This window comes from Echinops telfairi, unplaced genomic scaffold (assembly GCF_000313985.2).
Source record: "Echinops telfairi isolate 266 unplaced genomic scaffold, ASM31398v2 ScPeMD7_16;HRSCAF=60, whole genome shotgun sequence".
NCBI classification, from domain to species: Eukaryota; Metazoa; Chordata; class Mammalia; order Afrosoricida; family Tenrecidae; genus Echinops; species Echinops telfairi.
This window is the reverse complement of record NW_022103913.1, coordinates 8930851-8949382: the sequence shown is the minus strand read 5'-3', so window position 1 is coordinate 8949382 and position 18532 is coordinate 8930851. Positions and strand designations below refer to the sequence as shown.

The window sequence follows — 18532 nt, the reverse complement described above, 5'->3', positions numbered from 1 at the left end:
CCCCCATGAGCCCTTGATAGTTTATAAATTTTTAATTGTAATTGTATGTTTACTCTACTTTAAATGATATTTACCCAACTGTGTTTTCCCATCTTTATACACTGCAATCAGAGATAATGAATTTAAAATTCCCTTAGTTGATAAAGATACACTACAGCTATGGTTTTCTAGCAAATATGCCATTTAACTCCATAGGAAGTTTCCAAAAAAGGTCTCAAAATGTTATGAATAGCACTTACATCATCGGGTAAGAGTGAACCTCTCGAAGGTAAAGCCTGTGGAGAAAACACTGTTCATTTGGATGAGTAAATTATGACTCTCAGTTACAGGATTGCTAATGTCACTGGCGATGTCAGTTGTATATTTACTGATCTATAGTCAGTCACTGGGAGTGTCTTGAGAACACATGTGTTTTATTTTTATGATTATATTTTATCTGTATATCATTTATACTTCATTCTTTTGTGCAGGGCCACGTTTTTATGTTAGCTGTTTATTCTACATTCTTTCCTTTAATGTTGCTTGTGATAAAGATTGTTGACAAAGCATTTTCTTGGGTGCACTGCAGCTTTCTAATGTTGGAGAAATTGAGGGCAGACATGTCAACATGGCAGCAGCACTCAAAAGGAACCAGCTGCGCTGGGGCTGGAAAGCCTAGGAGAGCCTCCCTTTTGAGGAGAGCACTCCAGAGAGCTAATGTGGTCCAGTATCAGGTCCCAGAAAACTGCCACTGAGAACAGCGAGCTTTTGCTGAGCCATTGCATATGTCGATGTCAAATGTTACAGTGCTACCTTTTAGACAGAAATGAATGCATTTCAGGTGGTGCTAATGTAGACACAAACAAGTCAAGGCTCAGTCATGTGAACAAAACCCCAAATAATTGGGAAGTTCAGTTACTGTACTAAGTTTATTAAGAGCTGTTAACTATTTTTTCTTCAACTCTACTTGATAAGTTAAATTGACATTTTAATTTGCGCTCTGAGTTGTATTGTGTCTTTTTTCCCTTTTCGTAGCTTGATCATGACTTAAAGCATGCTCACGAACTGCGCCAGGCTGCATTCAAGCTCTATGCCTCTCTGGGAGCCAACGATGAAGACATCCGGAAGAAGGTGAGTCTGGGAGAGGGGCGTCCCCCAGTCCTGACAGCCAGCAGGCAGGGAGTGACGTCAACCTGAAAGTCGTGGTGAAGAGCACTAACAGTGACTGTTTGAATATAATAAAGCAGTGACTAAAGGCATAATTGAAGAATGAATGGGACCCGGATCTGGGGGGTTGTTTATTTCTAGACACATAGTGGCATGGCCGTGCTGGAGTGACAAATAACTGGCGTGCTTTTTGTGTCATTCACATGGATTGTGTTGCACATTTTTTGCATGTGTTCTGATAAAAACCAAGTCTAGCACTGTGAAGCTTCAGACACCTTGAAAGACCTAACTTAGAATTGTAAATGTTATTTATGGAATACCTTCTTCCCAATGCCATCGACAAATTCACATTTTTATTGTATATTGTTATTTGATATGTGGCTTAGTTATGTTTTCATTTATTTTCATTTTTGTTTTTTTGCTACTGTGCAAGTTTTATGTGAATAAAATCTTTGTGGAATGATGATTTTATGTTTAGTGAGTGGTCATCTGAATTTTCAAGCTCCTAAAAAAATGTTCCCTGGTATAGCAGCCTTCCTTATGTTCTTATAGCCTAATCTAACACTGAACGCATGCCCTTCATGAGAATAAGCTCCAGGCAAGATATAACACGTGAGTGGTGATTCCCTGGCCTGACTTTTCACAAACCAAGTAGCTGGAGCTTACCACTCCCCACTCCTTGTCTCCCCACCCCACCCCCAAAAGAATTCTGTACAGACTTTTGAATCATCCATGACAAAACCATATGTTCTGTCTTCAGAGCCATAATAAATATAGCAAGTAAGGCATTATTTACTGAACATTACACTTTACTAAATCCCCATCATATCAGTGTTTTAAAGAGAGAATCACTGTGAGAGACTCACAAAAGTTTTTTGTGTTTACCATGATTCACAGAAATATAATCAGGTCTGTAGAGAGAACAGGGACCAATCTTAACCCCGCCGCCCCCCAAGGGAAAAAACAAACAACCCAGTGCCACTCAGTCAAATTCTGACTCATAGAACTGTCTCTGTGGGTTTCAGAGGCCTTAGATCTTTATCAGAGCAGGCAGCCTCATCTTTCACCTGTGGAGGAGCAGGTGGCTATGAACCACCGACCTTGCAGTTAGCAGACGGATGTTTACCCAATAATGACCCCAGGGTTCCTTAGGGGACAATACTAGGTTTGTTGAAATTACAAAAGGAAAAGTAAATCTTTTTAAAGAAAATTGAAATAATAGCAGTTTAGAATTGTGATTAGCTGTGATTTCTAGTCAGTGCAAAAAGCACAAGCTGAATGCTCTCTACATACCTCAATTTAATACATTTAAGATGTTTTTGACTGAAGTGTTTTTGGTAAATGTCTATTAAAATCACTTTGACACCTTTAAACTGATTTGTAACCTGTTACTTGAACGCAAACATACTAGTGACTTGATATATCCGATGTCTAAACATGATTTATGGATGTTGACGCTGATGTTTCATTCCGTTTAGTAACATGGTACCATTGCGAGGGAAGTGGCTTTTATGCCAACTCATAGATTAAAAATCTTTTAAAATTGACAACTGTATAACTTAAATGCATGATGATTTGTTTCTGGATGGATATTAGGACCAGTTGGAAACAGAAAAATCTCATCCATTCTTACAGCTTCCAAAGATCATGCCATGAATTAAAAGGGAGCTAGATAGATGGCCCATAATAGAGGAAAGAGGATGTCCATTTGTACTTCTTTGTACTTTTTTGTTAATAAACTATTGTTTTGGAATTAATGACTTAATTTGTGATATCATGTTCTAGTCCTACTTGCAACATAATAGTTTGACCAGTAGTTTATTAAAGCATTGTATTTAATGTGTGTACTTTTCTGGTGAGGCTAAGACGTGATCATCTCTGTAGAAAGATGACAAATAAAGAATAAGTTATTCATTATAGTTTTTTGTGTGGTAAAGATACTATGACATTCTGATGTAATGGGAATTATATAGAATTTTTAGGAAGCCATTTAATTTCTGGAAACGTAAGTGGTTATAATTCATAGTAACTGCTAAAGAGAAATTGTAAAATGGAAAATATGAAGTGATCTTTTGATAAAATTCATTTGTGATAAAATTCTTGGTAGAAAATCCTTATTTTCAGTGTAGAAATGATAAATGAGAACTCTTGATTTAAGTACATTTATTTCTATTCCATTTTTTGTTGAAATAATTTGGATAGATTTTTATTTACTTTGTCCATGAAATATTTATTTACCATTTGCATTTGTGGTTTATTAACTTTGTATTCCTTTTCTTGTGTGTAGAAATGGTTATTGATTCACTCTTAATGGAATATCTGTAATTACCAAAATGAGTTTTCAGTTAATTGAATTAATGGATAAAGATTCTCTGAAAGAAAATTCAAGAAATGTCTTGAAAATAAAAGCAACAAAAGACTTTTTTGTTTGGAAAGAAACATGAATTGTTCTGTTGGTCTCCCTTTTACATAGAAAATGGGCACATAATTCAATAAATACAACAAATAATAGGCAAACATTCCAGTGCTGTATTATGGTGAGTTAGGGAAGGATGCCAAATGAGGAAGAGAAAACAATAGTCACGAAGTAGAGACGGAGAGGAGAGGTATGGGCAGCAGAACAGAGAAAGGCACAGGCCTTCTCCGGTCGTAGAACCATGCCTCTGTCTAATTGCCCGCCAAGACTTTTAAAAGCCTGCTGTGTTTCCATTTCTTGATACCTGCTCATCGGAAAAGGCAAAACGAAGCTGACGACTGCTTATGTCTAAAGATTAACCATCCCAGCTTTGTAGCAGTGTTGGTGTATTCCGTTAAAAGAAACAACTGTGTGACACTCCTTGGAACATAATAATCACTCATTAAATATTTGTTGAGTAACTATGGAAATGGAAATGCAGAAATTATACGTCCAGTGACTGATTTCCCTATTATACCTGAATCTTTTCTGAATCCTTTGATGCAAAGTTAATCTAATTTCTAGCTTTGCATCTTTTATCACTCTTGGTATACTTTTAAGTTTCCTAACTTCTTTGGCAGTGGGAGTGTAGGAGGCTAATTCTGTAGGTGACGGTGACATTCCCATTGGTTATGACATGAAGGAGGCGATGGTCAGGCAATACTGAAGGATCACTGAACTTGGCAACAGTGTACAGCCTGGCCTGTTAAATCCAGTGAGTGTAGCTTTATTGTGATAATTGGTTGACCTTGGCTTGGAATGGATTCTGGTTAGGGAAAGTAAAGGCAGAGGCAGGAATATAAAGAAAGCTTCAGAGCATCTCGCCGGTAACTGCACTGACAGCAGTGCCATGCAAAATTAGACATAGCTAATGCCAAGGGGAAGGTCTACTCTATATTGATAGTATTTGCTACATACTAATCCTGATTAGGAAGCATAAGTCCAGCTACTGGAATAGTAAAATATGTGTAGAACCAAGCAAATAGATCAACAAATGCAGGTATTGGCATTTCCAGCTAAAACATCAGTTGTTTAGGTCATGCCCAGGCTACAGTGCCAACTAATCCTTTAAATGGTGAGGGAGATTTTTTGTAACAAGAAATTGCCCTTAACAGCAGTTCTTTCTTTTTCATTCTCCTGAAGGATATGTCAGAAATTGAAAGTGCAAGCTGAGGGGAAAATGGAAAACTATAAATGAAAATTTTAAGGAAATTTATAAACTAGCCAGGATGCTTTCTCTTATTCCTGATATTAATAAAACATATTACAAATGTCAAATAAAGTGCTTATTGGAGCCTTTCAGAAAGCTTTCCTCTTGAGTTCTGTGTGTGTGTGAGAGAATCCTTTTTGAGGAACTAGAATGTGAGCTCCATGCGGGCAGGGAGCTTTTTGCTCTGTTCACTTCTGTATTCCCATCATTTGCAATAGTGCCTGGTGCATAGTTTGCACTGTGAAGATATTTCATTGAATGAGTGAATGAACAAATGGATCGATGAGCTGTATTTCAAAAGAAATTATTAAACACCCATTATTGGATACGTAAAGACCACTCGGCATTAGAAAGTTTCCTCACGCACTAGCAACATTTTGTGTATGTGAAGAGGGGCTTTAATGAGGGAATGTTCATCGTGATGAAATAGCTAAGGAGCTTCACTGTGTTCAGAACAGAAAACACAGGAAGTTCCCTAACACATGGCTTGTCATGTGGCTAAGGATTAAGGTGAACCCATTTTATGGTATGACATTTGTTTGCTTGATTTTAAGATGGTTCTGGCCATTATTTCTTCATGAGATTATATTTGTTATTTTTTTTAGCCTTAATTTACGATTACAGATTTTTAATAGCTTTTTACAAGTGTGAATTCAAACCTTTTTTTTGTTCGTCCACCTCCTAGGGCTGGAAAATATGGTTTGGTTTCTAGAAATTAGCTTGACTTTCAAGAATCAACCTATTCTGTAAAGTGATATACATCTTTATAAAATATCATCTTTCCAATTACTAAATGTTTAACTTTTAAGGTCGGTAATTTTATTCAATTCTACATGGATTGATTGAATTACATTCATTGTACAAGTACTGTTGCTTGGTAAGGAGAACAAAAATAAGAAAGCAATCTTTAAACTCAGCATGTCTTATAATACTTCGGTAAGTCAGGAAAAAGTAAATAATCAGAAAAATTTCTCTCTGGACTCAAAAAATTCTTTAGAACCAATTAAAGTAGACATTGATGTGTGTGGAGCCACCCTTGAATTCACTTTGGAAATTCATAATTTAATACTATTTGGGGTCATTTTATTGCTTTTATAAATGCTTTGTTTCAAAGAATTAAAAATCTTAAGTTTTTGTTCCTTGTTGGAGGGAAGAAAATCATTCAATCAAGTGGTTTTACAGGCCATAGACAAAGGTAGCCTAAGGTTTTTCCCTAAAACTGAATTCATCTCCGCCCCCCACTCTCTTTGAGACTTAAAGGTCGAGGAAAATTAGAAAAGAAGAATTTTTCTTTACACTGTTTTTCTTAGCAAAGGAAATTATAACTGCAGGATCATATTTGAGGATGAGATACAATATATTTTAAATATTAAGCATAAGGCGGCGTATCACATAGTAGATGCTCAATAAATGGAAGCATTTTTTGAGAGTATATTGACATCAGGTATAACATTAAAAATAAATATAAGTGTATTAAAAGAAAACAATCTTGGGGTATAAATAATAATCTGCTAAGAAAAGTGTGCATTTTATGCTATAAATTTTCAAAATTTGAAAATATCCAGTAAAATACTTGATTTCAAAACTATGCTTTTTCTGTAGCTTACATGTTATTAACCACAAGAGGTCTTCTTACTCTTAAAATTGGTTTAAAATATACTTCAGATACTGATTCTGTAAACTTTTGTTGTCATAGCATGCCCTCCTAACTGCCAACTGTATTATATGGAGTTTAACAGAAAACATGCTATACACTAATAATTTGTGAAAGTTATAATCATGATAAGTGGGCTTGAGAAAGTACGGAGACTAAATTTTATGTGTCTTTGGTAGATGAAGTGTCCCTCTCCTTGGATGCCTGTGACTTCTCCAAGGGTCTTTGTTTAGATGAAACTGTATCTGAAATACACACACACACACACACACACATTTTGAAGAAATATACAATTTTTTTGCACTTTTAAAACTAAGATTTTGAGATAGATCTGTAAATTTAGGTCATTTTTTTAAAACATCTTCCTGCTATCTCAACTTGCCCAACATTTCACTTGGAATCTTTGTCTCTTTTGTGATAGCTAGCTCTATTCCTAGTTGGCTCTAGGAATAGTTTCTGAATTAGTCTAAATTGTGACTTAAAAGGCACAGCTTCAGAATTCCTACTAAGCTTTAGTCTGCATGTTAAATCAAGTCACATGAACATTTTGACGGTTTTTCACAATAGCACCCTTCAAGACTTGGCTATTGAATAGCAATAGGTTTGCTTTGGAATTCATTGCCTTAATCTGTGGTTCTGTTGTTAGTTATCATCTTAAAGCTAATCTACCAGTTTTACATGAGCTCTGCAGCATTTGTTCACTGTGGTAAGTATGTTTTTTTTTTTTTTAAGCGTTAACCATGGCAGGTCCTGATTTTGCCCCTTGGCTTTCAGCATATGGAAAGTAGTAAATCTGAGAGTCATAATGCTAAATACATAATAGAGGTATTTATAAAATAAAGTGACATTTTTTACAGGGTTTGATTAAATGGAGACATTAATTTGAGTGCTATATGATTAATTCTGGTATTACAATTGGATAGACCATTAAATTATAATTCAGTTGTGTAGGTTGTTTTTAATATGAAATACAGATTGGTTATTTTATAGGTTTAAAACCGTTAAGAGACATGTTTTATAAACCAAGAAATGGGCTAACATACGATCAGTATCTAAAGGTAAAATTTGTAACGTGTTGGATTTTGAAGACCATTCTTTCTGAAAGTGGGTGAACGATTGGATATTTGTGGAGTAGTAGACCATGGGAAAGTTGAGTTTGTGATGATTAATCGGGACTGTTGCTACACTCTTCTTCCCTATGATTAAAATATTAGCACAAGGCTTGACAAATTACAGTCTTGAGTACCTGTTACCTGTGTAATGCATTTGGTTGTAGGGAGCTAAATATACTTTATACATATTTTAGTGGTTGGGAGGGTAAGAAATCAAAAGAATGCTTCCTAACGTCCAAAAAGTATGTGAAATTCAAATTTGTGTTTATAAAGTTTTCAAGAAACACTGCCGTATTCATTTCTTTATGTGTTTGGGTTACTTAACACTACAAATGCAGAGTTGAATAGTTGGGACAAAATCATGCAGTTTACAAAACCCGATGTATTATCTAGCATGTTACAAAAAGTAACATGTTACAAAAAGTAACATGCTAATATTGTGTAAACAAAGCTTCATAAGCCAGTGTATGAGAACACCCTTTCTGTTTGTGTTTATACCCTGGACTGTGCAAAGAAACAGGGACCTCTCAAAGCTGATTTCTGTCTGGATGATGTGACCAGGAAACAGACCCAGACAAATTGGGTAATAAATTAGCTTTTGGCTATGGTGAGAAATGTGATTAGAGTCTGGGTACTGGTTACCTGGATAAGATTTTTCACCATGCTAAAGAGAGAAAATAAACAGTTAATTTATTAAGCAACGACGTATTCTGCCTTTGCTAAATACAAAGGATTCTGTTGGTCAGTTTGCAAAAATCATGTGATTCAAATACGTATATCAAAAGATAATCTAGGAAATTGAACTTAAGGTTACTACCACTTGCTAAGCACTTGGTATATGCTGGGTGCTGTGCTAAACATTAGCACATTATCCCCCTTCAGTCCCACCACCCTGTAAGACAGGAGCAGCCAATCCGGAAGCAAGGCCACCGAGTGCCAGGACCTAGAGCCTGGCTCCTAACTAGCACCTTACTTTTAAACTCATGAACCGCTGCCATCGAGTCAATTCAGTCTCCTGGCGAGCCTGTACATAACCTCTGAGACTGCAAATCTGTCTGGGGGCAACAGCCTCATCTTTCTTCTTGGAGTAGCTGGTGGTTAGAGCCTGTGGTTCGCAGCCTACTGCTCACCCTGCAGCAACACCAGGACGCACTCCCTGTACACCAGTAGTAGAGCTAAATTATGATATATAGGATAACAAGAGATTTCACAGAGGAAAATAACACTCAAGGCACCACCTGGACTGAGGGGGGGCGGAAATGAGTTAGGGATATAATGACATTTGATATAGTAGTTGATTATAAAACATCAGATTTAGAAAACCTCTCTGGTTTGGGGGGATTTTTCCCCCCAGTCATTTTATTGGGAGCTCATACAACTCATCACAATCCATACATCCATCTATTTTGACAAGCACATTTGTACAATTGTTACCATCATCGTTTTCAAAACATTTTCTTTCTACTTGAGCCCTTGGTATCAGTTCATTTTTTCCCCTCCCTGCCCACCTTCCCTCCCTGATGAACCCTTGATAATTTATACATTATTTTTTCATGTCTTACACTGACCGATGTCTCCCTTCACCCACTTTTCTGTTGCCCGTCCCCCTGGGAGGGGGTTATGGTTCCTCCTTTGTGATTGGTTCCTCCTTTCTCCCACCACCTTCCCCTTCCCCTCCTGGTATCGCTACTGTCATTATTGGTCCTGAGGGGTTTATCTGTCTCTTATCTGTACCCAGCTCTTATCTGTACCCATGTACATGCTCTGGTCTAGCTGGATTGGTAAGGTAGAATTGGGGTCTTGATAGTGGGGGAAGGAAGCATTAAAGAACTAGAGGAAAGTTGTATGTTTCAAGGGTGCTATACTGCACTCAGACAGGCTCGTCTTATTCCTGTGACCCTTCTGTAAAGGGATGTCCAGTTGTCTACAGATGGGCTGTGGATCGCCACTATGCACTCCCCCCTCATTCAGAATGATATGATTTTTTTGTTCTGGGTCTTTGATGCCTGACACCTGATTCCATTGGCACCTCGTGATCACACAGGCTGGTGTGCTTCTTCCATGTGGGCTTTGTTGCTTCTCAGCTAGATGACTGCTTGTTTATCTTCAAGCCTTTAAGACCCCAGACACTATATCTTTTGATAGCTGGGCTCCATCAGCTTTCTTCACCACATTAACTTAAGCACCCGCTTGTCTTCAGCGATCATGTTGGGAAGGTGAGCACCATGGAATGCCTGATTATTAGAACAAAGTGTTCTTGCATGGAGGGAGTACTTGAGGCCCAATGTCCATCTGCTACCTTAATAATAAACCTATAAATATATGTACATAGATCTATTTCCCTATCATCATATATAAATAAGTTTATATATGTACATGCCTGTTTTTAGACCTCTATATATGCCCTTTGCCTCCTAGTTCTTTCCTCAATTTCCTTTTACTTTCCTCTTGTCCCACTCTCATGTTCAGCTTTCATTTGGCTTTAGTAATTCCTCTCGGTTACATTGCCCTTGATCAAGTCCTACCAGGCCTCCTGCACCCTCCTCGCCATCGATTTTAGATCACTTGTTGTTCCCTTGTCCCTGGGGTTGTTAACACCACTTCCTTTCCCCTGCATCCCCCTCTCCCACGTCCCACGGGAACCATCCATCCCATTGTTTTCTCCCCCAGGTTGTTTATCCCACTTATCTAGGTAGACATGCAGAGACTATAATAAGCACAAAAACAAGACCGAGCAAACAAAGCAAAACAAAACAACCCCAGCGACAAAAAAAGAGAAGCCTATAAATAGTTGAAAGTCTGTTTGTTGACCTTTAGGAGTGTTTTCCAGTGGAGTCTGATGGGGTGCCACGCCCTGGCCCCACAGTCTATTTTTGGTATTCCCCATTTCCAGTGGAGTCTGATGGGGTGCCATGCCCTGGCCCCACAGTCTATTTTTGTTATTCCCCAGGACTTCATTGCTCGGCTCCCCCTGTTGCTCTGTTGCACACCCTTTGTGTTTCTCCCCGGTGTGGTGGGGCCAGATCAGGCACAATTCCCACACTGTGTCTCCAGTGTTGTCCCCTGTAGCACTATGGGTCAGTGAGGGCTGGCTTGCCTCATGGTGGGGTTGTGCTGTGGTCCTCTCTGTGCATTGGCTGCTGTGAGCAGGGATATCATCCTCAGGGCTAGGTGGGCCAGGATGTGCTCCACTGTCTCTCCCTCTCCCTTCATCTGCTCCCGTGTGCTCTGATCAGACGTGCCCCTCTCCCTGAGCTGTAGCTTCAGTGCTTTCCTCTGAAGTGAATTATTCTGGGGTAGAGGGGTTTGTCCACGTAGTTGGAATTGGGGCCTGCCCCTCAGACCTCTATTGGTTCTCTGCTTCATGCCGGTATGTTGCATTCACATCTTGGGAGCACCAGGTTGATGCCTGGTCCCTCTCTCCCTGTGGTATCTCTGTTTTTGGTAGTAAGTGGGTAATGAAGTGGTACCCTGTTTCCCCCAAAATTAGACAGTGTCATTAATTTTTGCTCCCAAAGATGCTCTAGATCTTATTTTCAGGGGATATCTTATTTTTCCATGAAGAATATGGTACACATTTATTGTTTTGTTAAGAGACCTCGCACTTCCTGTCTGCTCCGGATGTGCGGCCAACAGTGAGCTGCGTGGCAGCGCCCACTCGCCACGGTCCAGAGTCCAGAGTTACCATCTCTTGAAGGGGGCCTTATTTTGTGTGTGTGTGTGGGGGGGTGCCTTATATTTCAGCGAGAGGGAAAACTGTAAGTAAGTCTTATTTTCGGGGGATGTCTTACTTTCAGGAAAACAGGGTCTATGTATTTGGCTATTCATTCATCTGACCTGGTGTTTCCTGTGTGCTCAGGAGTAAGTCTGAAGACTGGTCTATTTGTGAGCACATAAACTAGTCAGGGAAGTAAGATATTAAACTGTTTGATTCCAACATAGGAAGGGGCTTCAAAAAACCCATAGAAATATTCTGTTACCTTTTAATTCCATTCTCCCACAAACTTTTTGAAGCCCCTCATATGTGGTCTTTTCTACATTAAAAGTTAGGTGGGTTTTTTCCATAATTGCTAAATCTGGTATGATTAAGCCATGACTAATTGAAATAGTCTATTATGAATGAGTTTGGACATGTCCTTCTCTTGTAAATCAGCTAATTTGAAAGCCTTCTTACTTTGTTCCATAATATTAAAATCAGTTGTTTCAGACATTTGGACCCACAGCATGAAGATGTCCATATATTTGTTGTTGTTCCTTCTGCATATCAAAGAAAATATTTTTTCTAGGAGCACTGTCTACATATGATCACATTCTCAATCACTGTTCTAGAGAAGAAGCATCCAGAGTTATACCCAAAACTCTGCCATGCAACAAATGTACAAATGTGCTTGACACAATGGATGGATGGGTGGACTGTGATGAGTTGTATGAGCCCCTAATAAAATGATTTTAAACCAACAAAAAAAGCCACTGGGAAATCAAGCCCATTCTAATCATGCCAACTGAGACTCACATCCTTTGACTCATTTCAAGTCTGTGAGGGCACAACAAATGTACAAATGTGCTTGACACAATGGATGGATGGGTGGACTGTGATGAGTTGTATGAGCCCCTAATAAAATGATTTTAAACCAACAACAAACTCTTCCATGGAATCAGTGCCAATTCAAAGCGATTCTGTGGGATAGAGTAGACCTGCCCCTCTGGGTTTCTGTGACTGCGGAATGGAGATCACGTTGAGGGAACCAAATGGAAGGCAGTGGAGCGTCTTGGCTAATTCTCTCACCTGGGGCATTTGTGGCTGAATCGGTAGATTAGTGATTTTCTTTCTTGGAATTCTAGGCAATCTCCTTCCCCCACTTTAGTTTATGAATGATGACTTCTCTTGCCTAGTAGACTATACTAGTCCTTTTGGGCTCAAATATAGTCTGTGGTGCACACATCACTAGTGCCTTTTTTAAGCTTTCCCAGTTTTCAAAACGGGGCTAAAGGAATACTGTGATCTTACAGTACAGTGAGTGGAAACGCCCTCGCAGTGAAGAAAATTTGGGGGAGCTCCAGCTCTGTTCCAATTTACCTACAGAACTTGGGCTGGTGATGTGATCCTTCTGAACTTTAAAGACCGAATTGATTAACCCAACAAGTTGGATGGGTGAGACCATTTCTAAGACCTCCTTCTGATTTGTACATTATTCAAACCCCTAACAGTATTCTATGGGATGGTTTGCCGCCATTAAGGCCATGCAGAAGAATGCAGCAGCAGGGTTGACTTTCCAACTGAACCTGCCTACGAGCAAGCCCTGCAGCTGCCCTGCCTGATTCACGGAAGACTATACTGCCTTTTGTGTTTTGATATTTGGGTGGTGGTTTGCTTTGATAAAGAGGAAATGCTGCGAAGATATACTCATTGTAAATATTAGGTGAGAGAACATTTCCATGATGTACATGACATTTCCTTTAGTTATATATTCTCTGGCAAAATCATCATCTCTTTTTTTAAGGTCTCAAAAAGTTAGGTTTTCTTTTTTCTGAGACTGGGTATTTCTGTGGGCCTCTGCTGATTCTAGACCATTGACACAGGGCCTCTGCTGACTCACAGTCCGATGATAAGCTGGGTGTACATAAGGAACTTACTCTAATGTCTGCTTTCTTCCCCCACAACATCTCTTTTCCCTGCCCCAACTCATTTCCAAGGTAAGTCTCTTGCCTGCACTGACATCAGACTTGGTGTTTATAATGTTCATCTCTGTAAAAGCAAAAGATTGATGAGCGTCTGGGCCTTAAATAGTGACCCCTGGTGCAAATGACTTGGTGTGTGCCATCTGCCTCAACACCTAGGAGACCAAAGTGTTAGCTCCCGTGCCTAACAACTTGAGTCTCTGTCACTGAGACTCTTGGCTCCTCAGCAGGCCTGGCCTTCCTGCGCCGCATCCAGCTTGGCTGCTCACTTCCTGCTGTGGTAACTAGACTGTCTGGATTTGATAACCTTACCCATTGAGATCTTAGATGGCTGCTTCTTCAGCTTTGCAAAGTTGGAGTCCAGAATTAACTTTTTTTGGGGGGGACCGGTTCTGTCTGTTATTACCCATAATCTATTGAAACTATACTGAGGACCCTGCAGAAAAACCCATTTGGAAGTAAATTGTATTTGCCAGGCCATTCATTGTAAATATTAGCATAATTGATTAATGCTGAGTGAAGGCCAGTTGCCACCCACTCCCTTGACCCCAACCCCACCTGCCTTTAATTGCCTGAGAAATATGTTGACACCATCCAGAACCTGCCTGGTTTCAGGGTCCACCGCCGCTGCTTTCGAGGTACTCCTGGTTGGAACACAGCAAGTGGACCCTGTGTGTCATAAGCTCAAGCTGCAGCTTCTAGTATGTGGAGAAGGCTTTATCTTGAAAGAATGGAGTCGGTAGTTTTCCGACTCTCCCTCCTCTTCACAGTCTGATGAACAGTGGTTCATGACCTGGCCACAGCTATACTGTAGGTGGAGAAGGACTCTTGCAAAACCTGAGCATTGCCTTCTCACCCAAGGCCGTCTTCATTTTCCTCTCCATTTGTGCCTTAGAATTACCTGGGCTACACTTTCCCCATGACCCTCGGGCCCCGTGGGTTTTCCGTTCCATTGTCAGGGGCAGCAGAGCTGTTCCAACAGAGCCTCACCTACCCATGCCAGAGCTGCAGTCTCAGACAAGTGTAGCAAAAGCATGTGGTCATAGTGGTCTGTTTACCTAAAACTAGCCATCTTAAGTGGTGTTTATATGTTTTTAATGTGATTTAACTCCATAGTTAAATTTGCAACCCAGACACTCCGAGGCTTCAATCCAGCACCAAAGCCCCCTCTGCCAGACCCAGTTTCACTTTTCCAGCAGACCCAGCAAACTTGGGCCCTAGGGCATATTTGCTATTGCGGGTAAAGAATGTCATACACAAACTGTGAAGCAGACCAGCAGCGTCCAGCGCCACCTGGTATTACTCTTACATGCTGCAAGGACCTCATGCTAGGACCATCATTATCCAGGTTTGGGAGCCTGGTCGTAGGGCCCTTGAAAGGCAGGCACTGTGAACTTTTATTGTTTTTGGCTTTCCAACCGTGGCCTGAAAAGCTAGCTGGTGCACTTGGCCCTTCCTATGGGTCCAACTTCTGTGGCTATAGCTTCCCTTATGCCAGGGGTGTCAAACTGGTGGTCCAGGGGCCGCATGCAGCCCCTGAAGTAATTTTTTGTGGCTCATGATGCTCTGAAATAAAATGTAACAAGGGAATTGTGTGTACGGTATTGCCTCGATCTCCCCTCCTCTAAGCGGTATTTTCTTCATAACAATTTTTCTATTTTAATTTTACTTAAGAGCATCATGGGCCACAAATAATTACCTCGGGGCCACATCACGGGCTGCCAGTTTGACACCTCTGCCTTATGCCAACTACTTCCTTGGTGACGCCGCCTCTCCCTCCCCATACTGCAAATCTCTCTGGATTCATTTCCCAACCTTTGTCTTCCTTAATCACACCCCCCACCACCACCACCCTGCAATTTGGTCAGTGTATTCCTTCTAATCCCTTTCTTCTTGAATAAGCATTCTCAATTCCTTCGAAGCTACAAAACCACATTAGGATACATTGCTCATTTACATGGCCTTTCAGGATACCTTTTTGGGTTGGAATCTTCTGCTCACCTTCCTGATACTGCATTATTTTCATCCGCTTTCATTCCCTGCCCTCCCCCAACTGTCTCGATGGAGAACATGGACCAGCCTTACTGTAGGAAACCTGCATAACGTGTTGTTCAGTTGCAAATCCAGGCGTCCTCCTGCAGCCTTTGGCTGCCCTTAGAAGGGACAACCTGTGCCAAAAGGGAAGATCTGCAGATGGTCCTGCTGGTTTCTATCAGAGCTGCGCCCCTTTCCGGAAGTATTTGTCCCCCCAGGAAATGTAGAAACAAGCATGAAGCCGTGTTCTAACCTCAGAGGGATAACCGTAGTCACCGACCTCCCATCAGAACTCAAATATTCTCTGAGAAGCTTATTAGTGGCTAGTTCTCAACAAATGGTAAAACTTTTATTTTTTCTTTTATTCTTGAGAATAAGTGCATTTCCCATTTTCTCTGTTTACATACTTCACGATGTGTCTCCGGAGGCTATGGCTCAGTTAATTGCTAAGATGCTCTTGCTGTGTGCCACCAGAGTCCAGTGCCAGACAGGCACTAGGTTTGGTGGGAACAAAGCTCTTTCTCGCTCACCATTCTATCTTCACATTTGAAAATTCTTGCCTGGCACTCGGTGGCCACTCAAATGCTGGTGAGTAAGCAGGACGTGTCCTCCTTGCCTGTCCTGGCCGTCTCACTGGTTTTGATCTAGTTAGAGCTGCAGAATCTCGAATCTTTTGTAACCTTGTGCCCCGTGTGTCTTTTGAATAGTTTGATAATTTTGCCAAGACAAACTCAATTGCTGTTGATTGCAAATGATTGGAAATAAAATTGTTGTCCTAGTTGCTCAAGATTAACAGCAAATCCACTCCATAAAATTCCTATTGCACTGCTTTCTCCACTCGGCCAGCCACCCACTCATTTTATTTTTAATGCCACCCTGGTCCCTCCCCTCAGGTTCTTCCATTATCACTTATGCGAGGTTCGGTCAGGACTTAAGCCCATATTAAGTTTGTACATTTTATCAGCCCATCTTTAGCATAGAATTAGGGTTTTTCATAGTACAAAGCATTTCCAGGGATGTGTGACCCATTGCTGTAGTCAGATGGGCTTTATTGATTGGTGCCTGCCCAGCCCTTAAGTGCTTATTTATTTGGTTAAATATGGCATTATCTAGAAATCTCTTTCAAGACTTGTTTGTGCCCAGGCTTTCTGAGCATTTGGAACCCATGCTTAATATTTTCCAGTACAGAGAATAGCCAGATGTCCTCCTCTCCTAACCCCACCTCACAAACAGTTGTTTCTCCCAAGTTGTGACTTGTCATTCCTAAGTAAAAATAATTTCCCAAACCACCAGGAGTTTTCACGCTTTGGCATACAGCTGCATCGTAGTTCGTACCCTCCCCATTGTGAAGGTCCTGATTAGGCTTTGGAGCTGTGGTTACCCAGAAGGTCAGCAGTTGGGAACCACCAGCTGATCTGACAGACGGGGCCTTCGAGTCCAGTAAACAGGCGGAAACTCACGGGGCAGCTCTACCCTGCCCTGTGGGGTTACCTGAGTCCACATCAACTCAATGGCAGTGAGTTCGGTGGGTTTTGTTTTGTTTCATAAATTGATTAGCGTTTCATTGAAGTCACCTGTAGCCAGCTGTGGGCGAAACCAGCCCTTCACACTATCACGGGTCCGATAGGCGCAATTGTACAGTTATGATATGTAAAGATTATGGTAAAGTCAGAGAATAAGAGAGACAGAAGAGAAGGTAAAATAGAGGAATCAGACACATTTCATGGTAGCGTGCTCACCTCCTGGACGGCCTTGGTCTCACCAGCCAGTTCCTCACACACCTCAGGTGGAAGAGAGGGGAGAAGAGAGAGAGATATTTATTTCTAACCAAGGCTTTTATATCTTTTGGGGGTGTGCAAACCTCCTGAATGCAGGTGAAGACATGCGTCACCGGAAGGGGTTGTACTATAGGTAATACAGTAGTGGGAGGGGGATGATTTAGGGGTGCATACACAGTAGGAAGAGGCGGGATTAGGGATACATATGTGACAGGATGGGAGGATCTTAGATTCAGGATGGCAGCCTAACCTTGGATGTCACTGAGTTGGTTTGACCTGTTCTAAGCTCTCCAGGGAAACGTCACTATCCTATGAGTAGGTGTGAGCTCACCTGTGGTAGACCAGACAGTAGTTGATTGCTCTGGGTGGCTGAGGCCTTCAGGGAGAAGATCTCCAAACATCTGTGCTGCCAAGCAGCCGCTTAGGTTTGGCATATATTTGGGGGAGACAAGCTGGGGAAAAGGCCCTTTTATATCCCACAGCCAGCTAGCCAGCTGGTGTTTGACTTTTGCTGTAACTCAGAAAAGCAACAGTAGTAAAATCCTCACCAGTTTAACAGTATAATGATGATTCAATGAATAGAAGGTATAATGCAAAGAAACGTAGTTGGATCTTCAGGGAGGAAGAGTTGGAGTCACAACTGGCACAGATTCTGTGAGTGGCTAGGGCGTGGTGTCATTAGCCCAGAGGCAGGGCAAGAAGTGGGGCCTGTGGGGAAGAGGATAAACTCCCATTTGCAACATAAGGAGACCAAGCACCCCGGTGGTTTTTACTGGGCAGCTAGGAATTAGGAGGGAGCTTTGGGAAGGGCTTACCTGCACTGAACTGGTTTTGAAGCCACCGCATTTCCCAAGTATTGAGTATGTAGTGTGAACAGAGCCTTTCAAGGAATCCAGGGGAAAGAGGGTTGCGTCTAGATGAGGTACTTTGTCTCAGAACTGGAGTGGGAGGCGGGGCCGCTTGAGGAAAAGGGCCCAGAGGGTGTGGCTCAGCAGAGCTCCGAGAAAGGTCTGGGAAAAGTCCTGCTTGGATCCAGGTGAGAGGGCTTGAGCTTAAAGTACGCTTCATTGTAACTGGAGTCAAGAAAGAAGTTAAAAAAAGCAGTGAGAGTCTGAAGGCTTTTAGTCAGAAGAAAGGCAAGTTCCGGCAACTTGTGTCGCAGGAACTAAGCCGTGTCCCAGCTAAGATGAGGTGGGCGCAGAAGGGTAAAGGTCTGAAGGAGGCAGGAGGACTGGGGGCTCCTCCTGGGGGTGAGCCCACAGCTGGTCACAGCAGTGAGGGCTAGCACCCAGGGAGAGGCCAGTGGGCAGGCCCCCAGCTGTGCATCAGCAATTGGGGTTGCTGTTGGAGGCACAGCACAGGATTTGTGGCTGTGAAGGAGGATGGCGACATGAGTGAGTGGCCGGAGGACAAGAAGGAAAGAAAATCTGTCTAGAGTGGAGGGTTGGAGCCCAGCACCCAGAC

The 18532-nt window shown here is 41.5% G+C and overlaps 1 protein-coding gene across 2 annotated transcripts in view; it reads left to right on the top strand.

Moving 5' to 3' along the window:
- ARMC8 (armadillo repeat containing 8) overlaps nt 1-18532 on the top strand; it is a 98558-nt gene that overhangs the window by 33536 nt on the left and 46490 nt on the right. For both annotated transcript variants that reach the window (XM_045287442.1, XM_004712090.4), the window contains exon 11: nt 1015-1110. In XM_045287442.1, the coding sequence (XP_045143377.1) occupies nt 1015-1110 (96 nt within the window). The remainder of the gene's footprint in view (nt 1-1014; nt 1111-18532) is intronic.